Genomic DNA, 23,276 nt, shown 5'->3' on the forward strand with positions numbered 1-23,276 from the left:
TTATATTATATTATATATATTATATATCACATCACAACATGCACTATGTGGGACATACTTATACTAAAAATGTATACTGGGGCGCCTGGGTGGTTGAGTTGGTTAGGCATGTGTCTGCCTTCGGCTCAGGTCATGATCCCAGGGTCCTGGGATGGAGCCCTGCGTGGGGCTCTCTGCTCAGCGGGGAGCCTGCTTCTCCCTCTCCCCCTGCCTGCCACTCTGCCTACTTGTGAGCCCTCTCTCCCCCTCTCTGTCAAATAAAGAAATAAAATCTTTAAAAAAATTTAAAAAAATATACCAAAAAATTATTCATTGTTGATGCGAAATTTGTTTTTAACCGGGCAGCCTGTGTTTTATCTGGGAACCGTGAGCGTGTGTGTGTGTGTGTGTGTGTGTGTGTGTGTGTGTGTGTGTGTAGGGGGGGAGGAGGGGGGTGAGGAGAAGGGGGTGGGGAATCGCTCACTCTCCGTCCAGACACCTAACCTAGCCTGAGTGAAGGCTTTGTCGAGAGGGTCCTGCCTCAAACGAGGTCAGCAGGTCCGAGTTTGGCTCTGATGCCTTCACAGCTTCATTCTGCCCTGGGAAGGGAAATGTTACCAGTTTGCAGGAAAGATCCCCCTCAGCGGCAGAGAGGGCAGAAGGAGTGAGCAAGTGTCCAAACTCTGATAATGCTGGGTGCAGAATGAAGGTCTCTAGAAACTTCCAACGTGTGGAGCAAAATTAACGAAATCAGTAAAGTGTCAGAAAGCCTGCGACTCACTTTCAAATGGCTCCGTGCAAGCTCCCAATGTGTGTAGATAAAGCAAATATGGCAAAATGTTAACGACTGCTCTGGGTTTCATTGCATGCTTTTTCCAGCTTGTGGGATCTTGGACATTTTTCATAATGAAAAGTTCGAGTTTAAAAAGAAGGAAAGCCGGGGCGTCTGGCTGGCTTAGTTGGAGGAGCGTGTGACTCTTGATCTCAGGGTTGTGAGTTTGAGCCCCATGTTGGGTGTAGAGATTACTTAAAAATAAAATCTAGGGGCGCCTGGGTGGCTCAGTTGGTTAAGTGGCTGCCTTCGGCTCAGGTCATGATCCTAGGGTCCTGGGATCGAGCCCTGCATCGGGCTCCCTGCTCAGTGGGGAGCCTGCTCCTCCCTCTGCCTCTGCCTCTACCCCTGCTTGTGCTCTCTCTCTGTCAAATAAAGAAAATCTTAAAAAAAAAAAAATCTAAAAACTTTAAAAAAATAAATAAAAAGAAGGGACGCCTTACTTCGGAAAAGGGGAAGGTCCTAAGATAGCCACGAGCTGTAGTTTTGCTTATTGGGCAGCTGGGTGCAAAGCTTGAATCTACCCACCTCTCTCTCAGCTCCAAGGCCCTCCTCACTGGCTCCCAGCTACTCTGAGGATCGCATCCACTCCCGTTAAGATGGGGTTTGTGGCGCTGCTCCACACAATGCTTGCAGACCTCTCCCATTTGGTATTACTTACAGTTCCCTGAACTGGCTGTCTTTCTCTGATGGCCTCCCAGACTTTATCTGTGCTGTGCCCTCTGCCTGGAAACCCTTCCCTCTCTTCACTCTTTCCTATCCTCCCTGGCCTTGGGGTCTCTCTTTAAAGCCACTTCCTCAGGGAAGCATCCCCTGACCCCAAACCTCAGCAAGGTCTCCCCATTATATTTCCACATGGCATCCTTCTTTGTCCTCTGGACCATTACTGCAGTTTCTTATTATATATTTGTTTGAGTCTTTGTGTCACGTCTGTCTCCCCAACTAGATTGTAAGCTCCTTGGGAGCTAAATAGAAATGAGCATATGCACCCCCCTGGGTGGCCCCCTCCCCACCCCGTCTGGGTATGGACGGGCACACAGGATGCGTGCTTATCAATTCCAGATGGAACAGAGGCAACAATAAACAAACCTTTCAGCAGAAATAGCTCCTCCTCCAGGAAGCCCTCCCTCACCTCTTCTCCCACCTCACCTTCTCAGGTCATCCTCAAAGGGCAGGAAGAGCCACTTCTTCGGCATGTCCCTAAGGAACAGATCCTGTTGCTCCTCCGTGGGATCCTGGGACACGTACACCAGAGCCAGCTGGGCTGCCCGCAGCACGTAGAACTCATCTGTGAGCTTCACGAAGAAGTCCCTGAGGATAGGCGCGAAGGCTTGGCACTGCGGGCAGGACCCAGAGCCAAAGAAGAGCAGCACCAGCCGGTTCTCCAGCCTGCGGCTGAGCTCAGCCTCCGTGTCCAGCTCGTCCTGGTCGCTGTTGTTGCGAATCAGGACGTGGCCAGAGAACAGGGAGGCCATGGCAGCCCTGGCTGAGAGCTGGGGACACGGCCGAGGGACTTTGTGTGGCCCTGGGCCTGCTGGCTGGCTGCTGGTCTGGGATTAGGTATCTTTAGGAGGCCGGTTTAGGACCTCACTAATCTGCCTAAACTGCGGCCTGATTCTGTGCTGCCTCCGAGGGTAGGGGCAGGCTGCCGATGGGCTCCTTCTCTGGAGACAGCTAGAAATCCATTAAGAAAAAGCACAGGATTGCAAAGGAAAACAGTCATCCTGACATATGGGTGTGAAAATATTTTATTAAATTGTGATGTAAAATATATGTGCTTCCTCACGAATTGAATGGGTTAAGTAATCTTGATTCACCAGGGCTCTACAAATGATTGTGACTTCTATTGTGATAAATGGTATTTTGAGATGTCTGCCTGCAATGGCCAGGATGTGATGTGAAATTATCTTTAATTTCCACAGAAGACAAAGTCACAGGGCTGGCTGATACCTGCTTTGACAGGACATGAAAAACATGCTACATTCCAGTTAGAAGTGTAAAAATTAATAATGGGAAACTTGCTAAAAGGGAGATGGGAGGTCTGAAGGGGGAGATCTCACCATACTACTCCCAGTCAATTACAGGAAGAAAGGTCAATTTCAGAGCTTCAGTAGAAGAATCCACAGGAAAGAATGATCAGTTCCAACTCCCAACAGAAAAAGAGGGACATTGCATCTCCTACAATAAGTCAACTACCCCTGCAACTCAGCCAATTAACCATCATCATCCTGAGCTGCTTTTCTCCAGTGGACTCTCCTTCAAAACAACCCCTCCCAACTTCCTCCCTTCTTCTCCATAAAATAACGTTCATCTTCTTTGTTGAAATAGCCTATGGTTTTTGCTGTAGTTTGCTTCTCCCGAATCACAATTTTCTACTATTTCCAAACAAAATCTGTTTTTGCTAGCAAACTTTATTTTTGAGGTCAATAGAAGTTAATGAAAATAAATCTGTGGGTTGTTTTTTTTTTTTTTTCTCCACCCTCCTGAATTCAGTTGGGACAGCCCACCTTAAGATCCCTTTGTAAGGATGAAAATCATGGCCACAGTACTTTGCAGCCCCTTCTCATCAAGAGATGGAGACTAGTTCCCCTTTCCTTGGATCTAGGCTGGCTTCATGACTTGCTTGAACAAGAGAATGTGGTGTGAGGTGTGAGTTTGGAGGATGAGTCTTATCCTCGCTTCCCATTTTCATTCTCTTGGAAGGCTGCCTCCAGAGGCCCCAGGTAAGGAAGCTGATCTAGCCCAGGGGTTAACAAAGCTTTTCTATAAAGAGCCAGGTAGTAAATACTTTTGGATTTGTGGGCCATAGGGTCTCTTGCAACTTCGAATTCTCCCACTGTCTTGCAAAAGTGGCTCTGAACGATATGTAAATGGATTTATGTGTCTGGCTTCCAATAAAGCTCTATTTACAGACACTGAAGTTTGAACTTCATAGAATTTTTGCGTATCATAAAATATTACTCTTTTTGATTTTCTTCAACCATTCCAAAATGTAAAAACCATTCTCAGCTTCTGGCAAGCCAGATTTGGCTGGTGAGTTGAAGTTTGCAGACCCCTGTTCTAGCCTATTGGATAAGAGGCCACGCGGAGTTGTTGACCTTAAAATTAAAATAGTCAATTATTTTACCAACAAAAATGGGCTTGTTCAGGAATAGCAGAGAATTGCAATTCTGGACCAGCAAACTATGGCAAAAACCATAGTCTTGTCCAACAAACAAAGGAGAGGATTTTATGGAGAAAGAGGAAGTTGGGAGGGGTTGTTTTGAAGGGAACTCCATTGGGGAGAAGCAGGAGTTCAGGCTGATGGTTCCTCATTGGCGGAGTTGCTTGGGTAGTCAATTTCTAATAGGAAATGCAATGTCCACGGTTTCCTGTTGGGGTCTATGAATGATAATTCCTTCCTGTTGATTCTTCTGTTAAGGGTCTATAATTGACATCTCTTCCTGTAATTGAAGTGGGAGTGGTACCGGCAGGAGAGCTCCCTCTTCTGGCCTTCAACTGCATTTCAGTGAGATTTCCCTTCATTAATTTTCACAGAGGTGAACTAGACGCTCATGGGACAGCCAGCACCAACTGCCACACATGTGATCTTCCAGTCCAGCCACTGGCAGATTGTAGCAGATTGCCTGAGCCAGCTGAGTCCAGCAGAGGGACTGCCCAGGCAACCTATGGGGTCCTGATAATAGTCGATCCCTGTTGTATGAAGCCACTCCAGTTTGGGGTGGTTTGTTACACAGCAATAGCTAACTAGTACACCAGGTCTAGAGGATCTTTCCAGGCCTAGGAAAACATGAGAGACTCTGAAAGGAACTTCATGTTGGCTTTAAACAATAAAAAAGAATGGGGCACGTGGGTGGTTCAGTAGGTTAAATGTCCGACTCTTGATTTCAGTTCAGGTTATGATATTAGGGTCATGAGATCGAGCCCTGTGTTGGGGATTCTCTCTCTCTTCCTCATGGAATTCTCTCTCTCTCTCCCTCTTCCTCTACCTCTTCTGCTCATGTACACGTGCTCCTGCTTGTTCTCTCTCTCTCTCCAAAAAATAAAATAAATAAATAAAAATAAAAAGGAAATCACAAAATCCTCATTCTCCAGATTTAATTCATATTGTCCAGGCTTTGTGAATGGGCTCATTCCTAATGTGTCCTCGTTACATTCTGCTTAGAAACAATTTCCTGGTCAGATTTTCCTCACCCTACCAGTCCGGCTGTGTTGTGAATGCAAGATGCACTGAGAGCATAATGATCTCAGTAGTGGAGAATGCTCCTATAATCTTTATGAGGTGCCAGGCTCCTGTTCTCAGAACAGCCCTACCAGGTTTGTATGATTTTATTCCATTGTGCAGGTGAAGCAGAGAGCCTCAGAGAAACTGATTTTCAAAGCCAAGTCATCCAGTGAATGACGCGTGTGGGGCTGCAGGGCCAAGTCCAACTTGACTGGGGCTTTTGTTTATCCCAGAGTTTCCAAACTGTGGCACCCTTGACATTCAGGGCTAGCTCATTGTTTGTGGTGGGGGCGGTCCTGTGTGTTGTAGGATGCTTAGCAGTACCCCTGGCCTTGATCCACTAGATGTCAGGAGCAACCCCCTCTTCCAGTCGTGACAATTAAAAATGTCTCCAGACATTGCCCAGTGTCCCCAAGGAGCAGTTGAGAACTACCACTCTAACCCTTTATTCTGTTGTAGTGGGTTGAGTGGTGGCCCCCAAAGAGATGTCCAAGTCCTAAACCCAGAACCTGTGACTGTGACCTTATTTGGAAACAGGGTCTTTGCGGATGTAATTGTAATTAAGAATCTCAAGATGAGATCATCCTGGATTATGTAGGTAGGTCTTAAATCCAATGACAAGTGTCCTTATAAGAGACAGAAGAGGAGACACACACAGGCAGAAGGCCATGTGGACACGAGGCGGAGACCGGAGTGATGTGGTCGTAGCCAAGAAATGCGTGGACCCTCCCCTAGAATTTCCAGAGGGACTGTGGCTGTTCACACTTTGATTTCGGACTTCTGGCCTCCAGAACTGTGAGAGAATAAATTTCTGTTGTTTTAAGCCACCTGGTTTGTGCTACTTTGTTATGGCAGCCAGAAGAAACTCACCCCTATTTGTAGTGGGCACATGAATTTGTCAGAGAGACATTGTTCACTCCCACATGGTGCTCATGTTCTATTTATAGTGAAACACCCAAGCTATGATCTTTGAGTATTCTACTTTTAATGTATGCTTCATTTTTCTCCTTCTGAAAAGTCCTAAGAACTCCTTTTGCTGTGGCCTAAAGCCCCTTGTGGTCACCCTGGGGAGGGAGATGCATGTCTGGCTGTGCCCCTATACCTAGTGTGTTCCTGGCCCATTCATTCTGCAGATGCGAAGCCCCTCATCAACCATGGTGCAGTGGTGATCAAGAAATATTTGAGGCACAGTGCTCCAGGAAGCAGGCAGTATCACCCAGAGAGCAACCAAGGGGCAGAGGCAGCCAGCCCAAGGCCACCAGGTGGAGGGTAGAACCTGAGTCTGCCCCCGTGTCCAGGCCTCAGTTTTCATGTCTGTGAAATGGGGATAAGACAGTGCTTCATCCAGAAACCAGGGGACAGTTGTATTTCAGAATTCGGAGTTTTTTGTATCTTAAGAAAGTAATCCGAAGGTAAAAGATACTGTATATTGTGTGATGCCGCTGGGGTCCTAAGAAGAGCCATTAAGCAAAGGCATAAATAAGGAATAACGGGTATACAAAAGGATAAATGAGGGACGCCTGGGCGGCTCAGTCGTTAAGCGTCTGCCTTCGGCTCAGGTCAGGATCCCAGGGTTCTGGGATCAATCCCCACATCGGGCTCCCTGCTCCTTGGGAAGCTGGCTTCTCCCCATCCCACTCCCCCTGCTTGTGTTCACTCTCGCTGTGTCTCTCTGTCATATAAATAAATAAAATCTTAAAAAAAATAAAGAAATAAGAGTTAAAAAAAACAAACAAACAAAAGGATAAATGACCACTGTAAGTGGACTGGGTCAGCGCGGGAGGGGGGAGGGGGAGGTGGTTCCTCTGTCACTGGAAACTGGGTTCTCCTCCTGGTGGGTGTCCAGCCGGAAGACAACCAAGCCAAAGAGTGGGAAAAAGAAGGGTTTTATTTGCAACAAGTAGGGAGACCACCGAGGATATTTCCCAAAGCAGTGTCCTCTCCCTCCTCCATATGACAAAATTGGGGAAGTTTTAAGCTAAGGGTACATGCATATTCATGAAGGGGTTTGGCAAAGGAAAGATCAGTAGAGAATTGGGGCAAAGATCATCAGTGTTTTGAGAGCTCAAAGGGGTTTAAATCCTGCAATGCCTCAAGACTGTGTATCGGGTCAACGTTTACTTCTGAAAAAGCACTGGGAGTTTTACCCCTGATTTATTGTTTCTGAGATGGTTAGGCTCTCCTCTGGCCTGGTAGTGGCTGTTAATTTTCACATTCTTTTGTTTCTTTAAAATAACTAACTACTGGGGACCTGGGTGGTTCAGTTGGTTAAGAGTCTGCCTTCGGCTCAGGTCATGATCCTGGAGTGCCAGGATCGAGTCCCGCATCGGGCTCCCTGCTTGGCAGGCAGTCTGCTTCTCCCTCTGACCCTACCCCCTTTCGTGCTCTCATTCTCTCTCTCTCTCAAATAAATAAAATCTTAATAAAATAAAATAAAATAAAATAAAATAATTAACTACTGAGGTCTATTTTTCTGCAATTTGAACATATCCCAGGAAGTTCTGCAATTGGACTTGACAACGTGCTTGGGCAATGAGGGCCAGTCAGGTGTAGATCACAAAGTGGCTGGGAACCTAAAATGACTTCTCCTGTGTTAAGAAAGCTATGGTTCATCTTTCTTTTTTCGGGAACCCCTCACCCTATCTGCCTACACCTACATCTGGAGTTCTGGCACCACCTGAAGAAAAAGTTGGGTTTCCAGAGCCTTTTGGATTTGGGGATTTCAGACTGAGGACCCATAAGAGCATCTCCAGGAGCTGTGGGCAGAGTTGGAAGAGTTTGATTGTCATGGGCACTATTTAGTGAGGTCTCCGTAAACTTGGTAGGATGGAGAAGGGGAGAGGGAAGAAAGGGGGAGGGGAGGAGGAGGAAGGGAGGAGAGGGGGAAAAAAACAGGGAGGAAGAGGGAAGCCAGGAGGGTAGGGGAGGGGGTAAGGGGAAGGGCAGAGCAGGAAAGAAGTAGGCGGAGGAGCAAAGAAAGGGGAAAGTGGAGGAAAGGGGGAAGAATGGAGGTTTCAGGGTCAGAGAGAGGAGGGGGAGGAGAAGTTTAGGGAAGAAGGAAAGGGGAGGAGGTGGGGGGAGGTGGGAGAGCAAGCCTCCAGCCCACATTTGTGAATGAGTGAATCTCAACTCCAACTAGTGTGACAGCCCCAGTCCTCGGTTTCTTTACCTGTAAAATGGGGTGAGCACAACAGTGCTACCTGACAGGATAAGAGTGCAACTGTAGTTACTGGTCATTACTGACTCTGCTCTGGCCCCAACTGGTGGCTGGCTCTGGGCCTGTCCTCCAGATCTGCCTCCTTGCCCCCCATTCCACCAACCCTGGGCAACTACAGAGACCAATGGTAGCATGTGGGAAGGGTGGGAGCCTGCCCAGCCCTGGCCTCGAAATGGAGCTGGAAGCAGGCCCTGGCCACCTCCCAAGGAGAGAGCTGAGAAGGTCGGCCAAAGCAAGGCAGAAAACAAGCTGGGGTGGAGTGGGCAGGGGTTGGCAAAGGAGGGGGAGCTTGGACGGAGGGATCCAAGGCAGTGGCCAGCACGCGCACAGCACAGGCAGAGCAGGGCCCAGGAGTCTGCAGAAATAGAGGTTCTGGAGGGCCCACCTTCTCAAGCTAGGTTTGGAGTCTTCTGTCTTGGCCTTCATCGTCCCTGCCTGAGCTTCTGGGAACCCACGAGGAAGCAGCCAAGACTGAGGGTCTGGTGAGCCACTCCAGGTCAGCCAGGGACCAGGGTGGTGGGCAGCCAGGCCAGCGCTGGCCCGTGCCTGATCAGGAGGTGGGCTTTTGGGTCTCTGGGTGGGCATTTAGGACTTTGGGTGTGGGCGGGTGGGAACCTGGTGTGTGGATTTTGCCCTCCCTGGGCTCCTGGGGTATTACAACTGAGAATTTGACAAGATTTTGCGATATGGATTTGGGATAAGTTGGGTCCTTGAAATGTATTATTAAGACTCAGGTGGGGTTTGGATTTAGAGCCTCTTGGGGCTCCTAGGCTGAGTTTAGGGCTCTCCGGATCCCTGGAATGTGTCTTTAAGATCCAACAGGCGTCCGTGCCTAGATTTAGGACAAACGGGGCAAGAATCCAGTACAGACAGGCCCTGGATGTGAACCAGAACTTTCCGGACCCCGGGGGTAGGAATCCGTTTGCCATCTAGAGCTCAGCCCGGAGCCACGCCCCTAGGCTGCGGGCACACGTGTTTTCTAAACGCCGCGCGGGGGCGGGTGGGGGGAGCCGTTTGGGTGTCTCCAAGACAGCGGACGCCCTCTTTGGGCCGTTCTAGCCCCCGGGTCTCGTTGGCCGTTGTCTCTCTGGCCTGGGGCCCCTCTCTATGGTCGTGGCCTCCGGAAAGGGGAGGGCCTTGGCTAAGAGGCTGAGGAGCTCGGAGCGACACAGGTCGGAAGAGGGCCTTGGGGCGGGCCTGGTCTGGCAGATGGGGAGGGGCCTAGGCTCTAGGTGGGCCAGAGGGAGGCCCGGAGGGTGACGATTGGGCCAAAGCCTGAGGGTGGGGCTAGTGGCCAGGGGTGGAACCTGGGCCTGGGTTTGGGGGCGGGCCAGGCCCGGGACTAGGGGGAGGGGCCTAGCTGGGAGTGGGCGGGGCGTGTGTTTGGGGGCGGGACCCAGTGAGTGGCGGAGTAGGACTAGAAGCGGGACTGGGAGGAAAGCCCAGGACCTGTGGGCACTGGGGTGGATACTGTAACCCGAGGACAGCGCTAGGTCAAGGCAATGGGGGAAAGCTGGTCAAGTGACTGGGAAAGGCCTCTGTCTGTGGTAGGGACGAGGTGGAGCACATGTTTGGGGCCAAGTCGTGAGAGTGGAGCTTGGGTTCAGAGTCCAGCCGCTAGGTCAAGACATGGGGTAGAGCTTGACAGCGACTGGCGGTGCCCTAGAGCTGCGTCTGAGGGCGTGGCCTGTACTAATAATTGGCAAAGAAGCCTGAGCCGGGCTAGGAACACAAGGGGAGGCCTGTGTCCCGCGTGGGACGGGGCGGAGCCCTGATCCGGGGGCGGAGTCTGTCCGGGACCGGGCCAATTCCAGGCCCGAGGGCGGGGCCTGGCTCGAAGGGCGTGGCCTGGGCTCCCGAGGAGGCGGAGCCGGGCCTGGGGGCGGAGCCCGGCTGGCCGTGGGGCGGGGCCCCAGCGGTCCGCGGCCTCAGCGCTCTCCGCCTCCCCAGGATGCAGGCTCCCGGGGCAGGCTCGGCCTCGGTGGTCTCGCTCGTGCTGCTGTGGCTGCTGGGGCTGCCGTGGACCTGGAGCGCAGCGGCGGCGCTCGGCGTGTACGTGGGCGGCGGCGGCTGGCGTTTCCTGCGCATCGTCTGCAAGACTGCAAGGCGGGACCTCTTGTGAGTGCAGTTGGGGCCTGGGCCCGGGCCGGGTGCGCATCTTGCGGGTGATCAGAGGGAGGGTGTTGTAGGGGCGGAGTCGGGGGCCCTGAGGGCTTGGGGAGAGGGGCTTTGGAGACTGGAGGAGATGCTTAGATGAGGGCGGGGCTAGGGGCGGGGCCGGGGCCTGAAAGAGTGACGGGTGGGGGGCGTCTCTTGAGGGGAACTGCAGGGGATAGCTTGAGGGTCTCTGGAGGGAGATGAGTAAGTTTCAAGATTCTAGAGGCTGTTTGGGAGACCTAAGGGGGCTGGAAGGTAACGGGGATCTTTGGGCAGCTGGTAGGGGTTCCAGAGAGCTGGGGCTGATTGGGAGGCCGTGGGTATTTGGGGTCTTTGTGGGGACTTGGTGACGGTGAGAGGCCTCTAGAGGCTCTTCAGGGGTTCTGGTAGGTCCCTAAGGGCCCACAGTGGCGACCCAGGGGTCTTTGGGGGCTGCAAAGACACTTTGGGGGTTTTTTTAGGGCTTTCTCGGGGAGGGGGTGAGGGATGAAAGGGCTTCTTGAGGCATCTGTAAGAGACTTTTAGGGTTCCTGAAGGGTGTGTATCTCCTGGGGGCCATTTACCGGTTTCTCTGTGGCCCGGGACGCTCTTTGAGAGTTTGGGATCTGTGCAGGATTTGAGGGGTTCAGGGTTTGTGGAGAGGTTTTTGTGTATTCCAAGACTTGTTTGGAGATCTCTAGAGACCGTGATTTCTCACGAGGGGATTTTGGTGTCGTATACAGATATCCTCGGAAGAAGGTCTCTGGGGTGTCTCCGAGGGGCTTGCTTGAAGAAGCTGTTGGGGGTCCTCCTGGGGTGAAATAGGTGTTGCTGGGGATTCCCATCAGAGCAAATCTTAGTAACAGCCCCCACATGGGAATGCCTGAGCACCTGCTGTGGATTGGCCAAGCTGATCCTCTCAGGGGAGGTGGGGGAACTAATAGGCTCTGTGCGCAGCAGGGATGGTGTGGAGCTGGGGAAAGGTCCACTGCCAATTGGTTCTGAACCTTCTAGAATTCATCCTTTTCTCTCCATGCCCTGGCCCCTACCTCTAGTCTTTCTGACATGCAGATTTGACCATGCTGTCTGTTCACACACCCTCCACAACCCCCATCCTCTGCAGGAGAAAGATTCAACCTCCAGCTGGACACTAGTCTGTGACCTATGCCGGGATCTGCCCACTAGCCACTCCCCACCTCCATAGGTTCAACTGACCCTCACATCACCTTGCCTTGTCAGACTCAGGATGTTCCCTCTGCCTGGAACATGCTGAACCCTTTTGCCTGGTGATGCCTTATGATGTTGCCTCCTTCAGGGGACTCTGCTGAATTTTCCTACTCAACACTCTCCCATGGTTCCTTGTTGCCCTTAGAATCTAGACCATGCGAGGTTTCTGACCATGTCCCCAACCTCTTCTCCTTTCTTTTCTTTAAAAATTGTTTTTAAAGGTTTTATTTATTTGACAGAGAGTGTGAGAGAGCACAAGCAGGGGGAGCGGCAGAGGGAGAGGGAGAAGGAGGCTCCCCACTGAGCAGGGAGCCCGATGTGGGGCTTGATCCCAGGACCCTGGGATCATGACCTGAGCCAAAGGCAGACACTTAGCTGACAGAGCCGCCCAGGCCTCTCCCCACCCTCTTTCTTTTGTCACTTTTCCAGCTACACTGGCCTTCTTGCTGTTCCTCAACATGCTCAACCCTGGGGCCTTTGTACTTGCTGCTCCCTCTGCCTGGATCACTCTTTCTCTTCCTTTTGCCTGGATCACTCTTGCTCTTCCTTTTCATCATGCCATGGCTTGAGTGTCACCCCAGAGAGCCCTCTCCTGACACTGCGTCCCTGTATGCCCTCCCACCTTGTTTTGCTCTTTGGCAGAATGGCCAACATTTACAGAGTGCTCCTTCCATGCCAGGCATGCTAAACATGACTTCTTTAAGCCCTCCCAGCAACCCTGTGATGTGGCTGCTCTCGTGTCCCCATCTAACAGATGAGCAAACTGAGGCACAACGTAGTTTGGTCACTTGCCCAGGGTCACACAGGGGGCAAGTAGTGGGGACAGGATTTGAACCTAGGCGGTGTGGCTCCAAAGCTTGACTGGTTGCCACTAGCAGCATTTGTCATTTGTAATTATCTTTTTTTAAATGATTTTTTAAAGATTTTATTTATTTATTTGAGAAAGAGAGAATGAGAGACAGAGAGCACGAGAGGGAAGAGGGTCAGAGGGAGAAGCAGACTCCCTGCTGAGCAGGGAGCCCGATGTGGGACTCGATCCTGGGACGCTGGGATCGTGACCTGAGCCAAAGGCAGTCGCTTAACCAACTGAGCCACCCAGGCGCCCCTTAAAATGATTTTTTTTAAAAAGATTTTATTTATTTATTTGAGAGGGAGAGAGAGAGAGAGCACGAGCAGGGGGAGAGGCAGAGGGAGAAGCAGACTCCTCGCTGAGCGGGGAGCCCGATGCGGGACTCGATCCCAGGACTCCTAGATTATAACCTGAGCCGAAGGCAGACCCTTCACCGACTGAGCCACTCAGGAGCCCCGTCATTTGTAATTCTCTTATGTGTCTGCTTTCTCGCCTTTTAATTCTTGAGTCGCTTTCCCCCAACCAGGCTGTGGGCCCTGCAGGGGCACAATAGAAGCTGTGTGGGGTCTTCATGCCACTGTGGACCTGGCCTCCACATAGGGTGGCACATGGCAGGAACCGTTCCCTGGCTTCCTTGGGCTTGTCCAGGCCCCAGCTCTGCCTCACTGAGCCAGAGTATCTGTGCCTGGCTGTCTCTCCCGGGGATGGGGCAGGAGCTGGGACGACTCCAGCTCCCTGACACAGGGCTTCACACACTTTTCTATAGGAGGCAGCCTCGAAGATGGCCCAACCGCCTGGTCTTCACATTCTCATATGATCCCCCCTGCTTTGAGTGTGGGCTGGATCTAGCAACTTACTTCCAATGAATAGAATACAGCAAAAGTAATAGGATATTATTTCCAAGATTAGTAATAAAAAAGACTGTGGTTTCCATCTTGGGTACTATCTCGGATCACTCCCTCCGGGAAAAGCTGGCTGCTGTGATGGGAGGCAGCCCACGTGAGTGAACTTGGAAGTGGATTCTGTCCCAGTGAAACCTTGAGATGACCCCAGCCCCAGCCAAACACATTGACTGCAGCCTCACAAGACACTCTGAGCCAGAACCACCCAGCTAAGCTACTCCTGGCTTCCTGACCCTCAGAAACTGTGAGATAATAAATGTTTCCAGCTGGTAATTTTGGAGGGAATTTGTTACAGAGTGATAGCTAACTGACACAGCATGTATAGCCCTCTCTAGGGGCCAGGCTTTGTAATGGTCTCACAGTCCTGTAAAGAAGGAATGCCTACTAACCTCACTTTACAGGCTGGTGAAGCAAGGCACAGAGAGATGAGGTCATTTACCTAGGAATGCACAGCCAAGGAGGGCTTAGGGCACTGGAGTCCATGTTCTTAGCTCCTGTGCGGTGCTGGGGGTGGTGGTGGGGCTACATTTAGACCCGGGAATCAGAAAATATTTAAGCACCCGGCCCCACTACATCCTGTATCCCATATTTCTGACATGAAATCTGATCCCATTTATCCGTGTTGGGTTTCTTTCTGCCCTGGTGCTCTGGGGCTCGGGGTGAAAACATGAGGGGGCAGAAGGAACAGAGGGTGAGAAGAGGTCTCAGGAAGGGCCCAGAGGCGGACAGTGGCTTCTTTGTCTCCGGGTGGGGGTGGCTTGGGCTGCCGCCAGGTGGGGCAGCCCAGGCATGTGGCCGGAGCTGAGCACTGGAGTCCACTGCCTGCCCACGTGGATGTACTCCAGAGAAAATGGGGGCGAGGGCAGGGCGAGGGCAGGACGGGACAGGCGGTGAGGGCTGGGCCCCATCATGAAAGCTTGTGTAACCTGATCATGACTTAGCTCCAGCCTCAGTGTCTGTTTCCTGGAGTGTCATGTATGGATGGGGGACCTCCTTGCGGGGGCTACTTCCTGTGGCTCCCAGCCTTGCTGGTGGTCCTTTTCCCGTGGCTATAAAAGTAGCACCAGCTCCTGGGGTTCTTGGGGTGCTCTGTCAGGTTTACTCACGGGAAGCTCTTAGAGGAGAGCTGGGTACCCAGTAGGCACTCAGATGCATTGTTGCTGATTGCCGTCAGCTGGTGGAGGGCCGTTGGCAGCTGTGTAGGTTGGGTGGTTGGGGGCTGGGTAGCCAGAGCCAGCGTGGCTAGCTGTGGACCTCAGCTCTGCCCCTTGCTGCCTGTGGAGCATTACCCCCTGGTCTCAGTTCCTCCATCTGTAAAAATAGTCCTTATGTAGTACCTCGTCTTCAAGAAGCATGCATTGAACACGTCCTATGTGCAACATGGGCACTTGGCCTGCCACATGGTACATGGTGAATGCTTTATCAATGCTTTGTGGCAAGCCTGAGGAAGAGCAGAGGGACCCTGCTGGGGGCCCGATTCTGGGCTGTTCTGCCCTGACTTGCTGTGTGACTTTGGACATGTGAATTCATCTCTCTGAGCACCCACCTCATCCTGTCACCTGTCACGTGGAAATCATAGGACCCTACTTTGGAGGGTGGCCATAAGGTTAGCTCAGTGCCTGGCACATAGTAGGTGCTCAATAAATGCCAAGGCTGCTCATCTTAGCTATTCTGTTTACTGTTGAATGGGTGAGATATCAGGATCTGATCAGGGAGGTGGATGGGTGGATATATAGACAGTTATATTTTATTTTATTTTGAAAAGGTTTTATGTATTTATTTGTCAGAGAGAGAGGGAGAGCATGAGCAGGGGGAGGGGCAGAGGGAGAGGGAGAAGCAGACTCCCCACTGAGCTCGGAGCCCAATGTGGGGCTCGATCCCAGGATTCTGGGATCATGACCTGAGCTGAAGGCAGATGCTTAATCGACTGAGCCACACAGGCGTCCCGACACTCTCTTTTAATATTTTTTTCATTTTTTGTGTGTAATAGTCAATATATAACATTTGGTACAAAATTCAAATGTTGGAGAGAGGTTTACAGTGAATGTTGGCCTCTCTGCTGCCCCCAGCCCTGCAGTTTCCTTCCTCTGAGGCGTCTTCTGTCTCTTTCCCAAGATACAGTTACAGGAATATGCACAGACCTTCCTGTTCCCTGTGCCTACAGATGGCCGCACATTCTCCATCATATTTCTCACCTGGTGCCTTCTTTCCATTTTTACTTGTAATTTTTACTTTTATTAAAGTCAGGCAAGCTTCAAGATGAAAGACACTAAGCCTTCCACCTCAAGTGGCAGCTGTGTCCCCTACCTTTCACCCATAGCCACATTTTTCCTTCCCTACCTGGAATGACTCTTACCTCTTGTCTGAATTTTTTGGGCTTTAACTCCATATCTCTAAATGGCTTATGTGACAATACCTGCATTTTTTCAGTTGGAGATTTTTTTTTTAAAGATTTTATTTATTTATTTGAGAGAGAGAGAATGAGAGATAAAGAGCACGAGAGGGAAGAGGGTCAGAGGGAGAAGCAGACTCCCCGCTGAGCAGGGAGCCCGATGCGGGACTCGATCCCGGGACTCCAGGATCATGACCTGAGCCGAAGGCAGTCGCTTAACCAACTGAGCCACCCAGGCGCCCCTCAGTTGGAGATTTGATCTGTCATCTACCTCCATGGAATAGGAGGATGTGACATCCCTTTCCCCCCCTTGTCCTCACTTTCTTCCTGTTCTCCTCTATGCATGTGCACCCCCTCTCCAGCAGACACATGTTTTCCCATACCTTCATTGTCCCAATATTATTACAGTTGATTCTCATTATTTGCAGTAATTTTGTTCTATAAAGTCACTGCAAACATTGGATTAACAAATACTGAGCCATCGTTCCTAGAGCAAATACAGGGTTAGGTTTCTGCAAACCTTTGGTCACAACATTTTTATCAACCAAGCAATAAATAATCTTGTTCTGTGTTTGTTCTATTTAAAGACACCTCTTTTTTTTATTTAAAGATTTTATTTATTTGACAGAGAGAGACACAGAGAGAGAGGGAACACAAGCAGGGGGAGTGGGAGAGGGAGAGGGAGAAGCAGGCTTCCCGTGGAGCAGGGAGCCCAATGTGGGGCTCGATCCCAGGACCCTGGGATCATGACCTGAGCCGAAGGCAATACTTATTGACTGAGCCACCCAGGCGCCCCCAAGACACCTCATTTTATATATATTCTTTTTTTTTAAGATTTTATTTATTTATTTAACAGGGAGAGAATACAAGCAGGGGGAGCAGCAGGCAGAGGGAGAGGGAGAAGCAGGCTCTCCGCTGAGCAGGGAGCCCATTGCAGTGCCTGATCCCAGGACCCTGGGATCATGACCTGAGCCTAAGGCAGACACTTAACCAACTGAGCCACCCAGATGCGCCTTTTTTTTTTTTTTTTAAGCAAGCTCTGTGCCCAGTGTGGGGCTTGAACACATGATCCCAAGATTCAGAGTTACATTTTAGCCAGGCACCCCTATATTCTTGTTTAAGAAATATATATTATTGACTCATTATCATTAAAATAAATATTTTAATTTCCACACTCACACTTGACTGATGCTCTGGGTATAGACTTCTAGGTTGGAAATTATTTTCCTATCAGTCAACTCATGGCCAACAGCATTATAACTCATGCCTGAACAAAACTTTCTAAGTAAGGCACATCCCAACCTTCTTGCATTTAGAAACACTAGACCGCACTTTAGCATTATGCCTGGGAGCTATGTTAAACAACAAAATCACCAGCAAAAAGGAGAAAAATGCAAAAAATGTGGCACTAAATAGACTGCCAAAAGGATGCTTGTTTACAATATGAGCTGAAACAAGAAGGCACAGTGTTGCCTTGTTTGACCTAACCTGGGAATATGCACATTGGCAATGCAATTTTTTTGCCCCTCTGTGTGTGTCCTCGAATGGTTGTGAAAGTAACGTGAATGTTGATTTTGGGGTTACAAATAAATTTTAGTGAGCAGGCAAATTTGCAATGAAGAAATCTGTGAATAATGAGGGTTGACTATTATCAATTATCATAATTTGGTCAGGTCAGTAATCAGCATTTACATTGTTTTGACAATGTATTAATATTAGTAATAGTATTCTCACTCAGTTGAGCCGTCTAGGATACTATGATCATTTCTTATTCCGTTAACAACCTTTGTGTATTTTCTTTGGGGTTATTGATTGCCTTAATATTTGTTAGTTTTGTTGATATTTATCACTACTTCAAGCCCAAACAACAGTTGTCTCTCTCTACTCTCATGACTTTTATAGCATAAGATGGGCTTTCAGTTTCACCTTTTTGATTTCTTTTTTTTTAAAGATTTTATTTATTTGAAAGAGAGAGAATGAGAGACAGAGAGCATGAGAGGGAAGAGGGTCAGAGGGAGAAGCAGACCCCCCGCTGAGCAGGGAGCCCGATGTGGGACTCGATCCCGGGACTCCAGGATCATGACCTGAGCTGAAGGCAGTCGCTTAACCAACTGAGCCACCTAGGCGCCCCTCGGTTTTACCTTTTTGGAGAAGTCGCTCTCTAGCCTTCAAATTGCCCAGGCTAGTCTAGACGCCCTCTGCACCTGGTGCATAGCCATCACCCCAGGCTTGATCCTAGCTACCATCCTGAGGATTGGCATTACTTCTGTCTTGGGTTGGATACCCTGTTTCCTGGGTCCCTGGTGGTTTTCTTCTTTGGTTTACTCCTTTGATCTGTTGCAGCACATCCTTATTAGTTTTTGGAGAAATATGGATGAGAAATTAATTTTTTGAGACCCTTCATGTATGAAAACATTTTAATTTCCACCCTCACACTTGACTGATGATCTGGGTATAGACATCTAGGTTGGAAATTATTTTCCTTCAAAAATGAAGGCATTTCTTCTCACATGATTATTGTTGAGAAGTCTGAAACCCTTCCAATTCCTGATTTTTTTTTTTTCTGAAAGCTTGTGGGATCTTTTTAAGATGGTGGGCTATTTCCATTCATTGTATGATCTGTTGGTTGGTTTCAGGTTAATGAATTTTTCTTGAATGATATTGATGATTTACTTAACCTTTATTTCCTTTGTTCTTCTTGGAACTCCTGTTATTCAGTACCTGGAACAGCATTTGGCTTGATAACTATTTATTCAATAAATGTAATGTTGGACCTTCTGGGCTGGTTCTCTAATTTCTTTTTTATTCCTCTTTTATTTTCCATCTCTATCTTTTTATCCTACTTTCTGTGGTAGTTCTTCAAACATACCTTCTAACCTTTCTATTCATGTTTGACTTATGCCCTCACATTTGAAATTTTTTATTGTGATCATTATTTGTTTAAAGTAATAGATTCTATTTTTAATTTTTTATAGACTTCATTTTTTAAAGATTTTGTTTATTTGACAGAGAGAGCGTGCAGAAGCAGGGGGAACAGGAGGCAGAGGGAAAGGGAGAAGCAGGCTCCCCATGGAGCAGGGAGCCCAATGTAGGCTCAATCCCAGGACCCCAGGATCATGACCCAAGCTGAAGGCAGCCGCTTAACCGACGGAGCCACCCAGGCACTCCAAGACTTCATTTTTATCTATTTATCTATCTATCTATCTATCTATTTGAGAAAGAGAGACAGTGAGAGAGGGAACACAAGCAGGGGGAGTGGGAGAGGGAGAAGCAGGCTTCCCGCGGAGCAGGGAGCCCGATGCAGGGCTCGATCCCAGGACCCTGAGATCATGACCTGAGCCGAACGCAGACATCTAATGACTGAGCCACCCAGGCGCCCAAGACTTCATTTTTTTAAAAAAATATTTATTTATTTATTTGAGAGAGAGAGTGTGTGCATGCAAGTTGGGGGAAGGTCAGAGAGAGAGAATCTCTAGCAGACTCCCTGATCCCATGGCCCCAAGATCATGACCTGAACTGAAATCAAGAGTTGGATGCTCAAAAAACAGCCATCCAGGTGCCCAAGACTTCTTCTTTTTTTTTAATTATCAGGTTTGGGTTTACAGAAAAATTGATCAGAGAGTACAGAGTTCCCATATATCCCGTTACCCTCTCCCACAGTTTCCCCTACTATTAAGATCTTGTATTAGTGTAGGATACTTGTTACAATTGATGAACCAATATTGATACATTTTTATTAACTAAAATTCACGTTGTTTTTTCTTTTCAAGTAGGCTCCACCCCCAATGTGGAGCCCAACATGGGGCCTGAACTCATGACCCTGAGATCAAGACCTGAGCTCTGATCAGGAGTCAGTCGCTTAACCAACTGAGTCACTTAGGCTCACCGTGAAACTCATATTTTTCATTAGGGTTTATTCTGTGTGTTGTACATTCTTTGGTGCCCTCACATTTTAATTTTCCAGGAATTTTTTTTCATTCCCTGAAAACTTTTTTTTAGTACTATCTCATTCTAGTTTCATGGATGCAATATGTTTTCTTACATCTCCAAGGATATTATTGAGATTATTAGTTTTGTTTTCTCTTTGCACAATCTCTTTTTCCTCAAAAATTTTCTTCTTGGTTTATTTTAGTTTCCATCATCTCTAGTAGAGGAAATCCCCAGGAGTCTGAAATCCTTGGTTGTAAATCTAGTTAGAAGCTTTCAGTATGGGTATATATGTGGTGAGTAGGGGGTGTCTTTTCAACTGTGAGTTTCTTGACAGGGTCGCCTGGCCAAGTGGTGCTTTGGGGAAACTTTAGTCGCAGTGTGTTTGGGTCTTTCCTCTGGGCCTGGTCAGATTCCTCACAGGAAGCTCTTCTGGTCTCCTGCCCGGAGGGTGCAGGCCTTATCAGTAGGATCCCAGGAATGCAGAAGGGACAAGTGTTAGGGGCTCAGCATCTGGCAGGTAAACATGCATTTAACACCCATTTGCAGGGAGGTGCCCCATCTGGAAACCTTCCTGCGGATGGACCTCCAATCTTCTCTGGTGTGCAAGGGGATCACTTAAAAAAAATATATTGAGGGGCGCCTGGGTGGCTCAGTTGGTTAAGCATCCAACTCTTGGTTTCAGCTCAGGTCATGGTCTCAGGGTCGTGAGATCGAGCCCCTGTGGGGCACTGTGCTCAGCGTAGTCTGCTTATCCCTCTCCCTCTGCTGCTCCCCCTGCTCTCTCTCTAAAATAAATAAATACAATTGTTAAAAAAAAAAAGAGGGGCACCTGGGTGGCTCAGTCGGTTAAGCATCCACCTTTGGCTCAGGTCATGATCTCAGGGTCCTGGGATCAAGCCCCGCATCAGGCTCCCTGCTCAGTGGGGGGTCTACTTCTCCCTCCCCCTGTTCTTGTGCTCTTGCTTGCTCTCTCTCTCCCTCTCAAATAAATAAATAAAATCTAAAAAAAATGTATTGAAATATAATTGACACATAATATTATATTAGCTTCAGGTGTGCAATGTAATGATTTGATATTGTACATATCGTGAAAGGATCACCACAATAAGTCTAGTTAACATCCATTACCACACATAGTTACATGTTTTTTTTCTTGGGATGGGAAATTTTAAGATCTGTTTTCTTTCGGTGCACCTGGGTGGCTCAGTCTTTAATCGTCTGCCTTCAGCTTGGGTCATGATCCCAGCGTCCTGGGATCGAGCCCCATATTGCGCTCCCTGCTTGGCGGGAAGCCTGCTTCTCCCTCTCCCTCTCCTCCTGCTTGTGTTCCCTCTCTCTCTCTCTGTCTCCCTGTCAAATAAATACATAAAATCTTTTTTTAAAAAAAGATCTATTTTCTTTCTTAGCAACTTTCAAATATGGAATACACTATAGACAATCCCTGGCTCACAATTTTTCCACTCCACGGTGATGCAGAAGTGATATGCAATCAGTAGGAACTGTACTTTGGATTTTGAATTTGGATTTTTCTCCAGACTACTGACAGGCGGTATGAGACTCTCAGTGATGCTAGCCAGAAGCCGCATAGCCACAGTTCCCAGGCAGCCCTACGATCATGGATGTAAATGACCCACACAGCATTCCATTTTTCACTTTAGTACAGTATTCAATAAATTATGTGAGATATTCAACACTTAATTAAATAAGCTTTGTGTTGGGGCACCTGGGTGGCTCAGATGGTTAAGCATCTGCCTTCGGCTCCACAGGAAGCCTGCTTCTCCCTCTGCCTCTCTCTCTCTCTCTCTCTCTCTCGCTCTGTCTCTCATGAATAAATAAATAAAATCTTTAAAAAAAAATAAGCTTTGTGTTAGGTTATTTTGCCCGCTGTGGGCTGATATAGTGTTTTGAGCACATATAAGGTAGGCCAGGCTAAGCTGTAATGTTTGTTTGGTTAGATGTATTAAATGTATTTTCAACTTACGATGGATTTATTGGGTTGTAACGCCACTGTAAGTCGAGGAAGATCTATATTCTATTTATTTATTTATTTATTGTATTTTTTTAAGATTTTTTATTTATTTATTTGACAGAGAGAGAGACATAGCAAGAGAGGGAACACAAGCAGGGGGAGTGGGAGAGGGAGAAGCAGGCTTCCCGCCGAGCAGGGAGCCCAATGTGGGGCTCGATCCCAGGATCCCGGGATCATGACCTGAGCCATAGGCAGACGCTTAACGACTGAGCCATCCAAGTGCCCCAAGATCTGTATTTTTTAAAAGATTTTATTTATTTATTTCAGTGAGGGAGCACGAGCAAGGGGAGAGGCAGAGGGAAAGGGAAAGAGAGCCTGACGCGGGGCTCCATCCCAGGACCCCAGGATCATGACCTGAGCCGAAGGCAGAAGCTTAATCGACTGAGACACTCAGGTGCCCTGAGGAAGATCTGTATTATCAACTATTGTCACCGTGTTGTACGTCACATCCCCATGACTTACTGATTTTATATAGGAGGCTGCCCCCTAGACTAGACACATTTCTACGTATTCTTCACTGGAGCCCAGGATTCAGCTTTCTCCCCCGTCCAGGGACCCCCACCTGTTGTCACTGCTCCCCAGCTTCCAAAAGTGGGGTAATTTGGTCTCCATTCCCATTTTCCTAGTCTCTGTGTTCACACTTTAAAAAAAAAATCCCTTTACTGGCTATTTTGGGCAGGGGGTGGTTAGAGGGGAGAACAGGGAAGCACTGTCAGTCAGTGATCAGTCACTGTCTGGGTGTTTGATCTGCCATCTTTGTGTGAAATCACCCATGACTTTTCTCACCTGTGGCTCCTTCCTCATCCATCTGTTTGAGGCCCCATTCTCAAAAAGGCTATACAGCCTTCCATTGTAAAGACTGGCCATTGCTCATTGGACCCCTCCCCTACGGCAGGACATCGGGTTCTTCCCCATCTTCTGCTCATTGGAAGCTACGAATGCATAACACTATCATTTTCCCCATGTGACTTTAATGTGCCAAGACTGATCTTCTAATTAGTGGAATGATCCAGAGCCATGGGGAGAGTCCCATCACTGTGCAGTCTCCTCCCACTCTCTGCTTTGTTCACTCCTCTCTAGCCCACTGACCTTGGCTCTCTTTTAAATGTGTCAATCTCCTTCCTGCCTCCAGGCCTTTGCACTCATGGTGCTGTCCACCTGGAATGCTTACCCCTCCGAGCTTGCACTTACCTGTGAGTGCAAGGAGTGTGAATCCCAATTTGGAGTGGCATTGGCAGTAAGGAATATTTACAGCCACATGTAACGTGGAGTTCTGACATGAGATGGCTTCGGGTTGGTCAGTTCATGGTGCAGCATGTTGTCATTGACCCAGGTTCCTTCTGTCTTTGTGCTCTGCCATCAGTGCTGCAAAGGTTTAGCGTCTCCAGCTGGGTACCCTCATGGTCTCATGGTGGCTGCTGTGGTTCCAGCCATTACATGTCAGTGACACCTTCTCTGGATAGAAGAAAGGGAACATGGGACTGCTATGTCCCATGTTGCAGGGATTGTGTGAAAGTGGCTGATGTGTTGCAGGGAGGTGTATGCGCTGGGAGTTCA

At 48.8% G+C, this 23,276-nt stretch overlaps 2 protein-coding genes across 4 annotated transcripts in view; one reads left to right on the plus strand and one right to left on the minus strand.

Annotated features, from left to right (window-relative positions):
* The window catches only part of NXNL1 (nucleoredoxin like 1), a 2,977-nt gene extending 691 nt beyond the window's left edge, over window positions 1-2,286 (minus strand). The window contains exon 1 of the mRNA XM_025885630.1: window positions 1,961-2,286. Coding sequence (XP_025741415.1) covers window positions 1,961-2,286 — 326 coding nt within the window. The remainder of the gene's footprint in view (window positions 1-1,960) is intronic.
* A 6,244-nt stretch (window positions 2,287-8,530) lies between these two features.
* The window catches only part of SLC27A1 (solute carrier family 27 member 1), a 33,857-nt gene continuing 19,111 nt past the window's right edge, over window positions 8,531-23,276 (plus strand). Inside the window, exons 1-2 of one of the 3 annotated variants that reach the window (XM_073900960.1) lie at window positions 8,531-8,749; window positions 10,204-10,371. In XM_073900960.1, coding sequence (XP_073757061.1) covers window positions 10,205-10,371 — 167 coding nt within the window. In that variant the 5' untranslated portion in view covers window positions 8,531-8,749; window position 10,204. Of the gene's footprint in view, window positions 8,750-9,402; window positions 9,426-10,203; window positions 10,372-23,276 lie in introns of those variants that run through there. The other 2 variants (XM_073900961.1, XM_025885452.2) reach the window with 2 other exon arrangements.

The sequence above is a fragment of the Callorhinus ursinus genome, unplaced genomic scaffold (genome assembly GCF_003265705.2).
Source record: "Callorhinus ursinus isolate GAN/ISIS: 27379988/994484 unplaced genomic scaffold, GSC_fseal_2.0 scaffold15, whole genome shotgun sequence".
Taxonomy (NCBI): domain Eukaryota; kingdom Metazoa; phylum Chordata; class Mammalia; order Carnivora; family Otariidae; genus Callorhinus; species Callorhinus ursinus.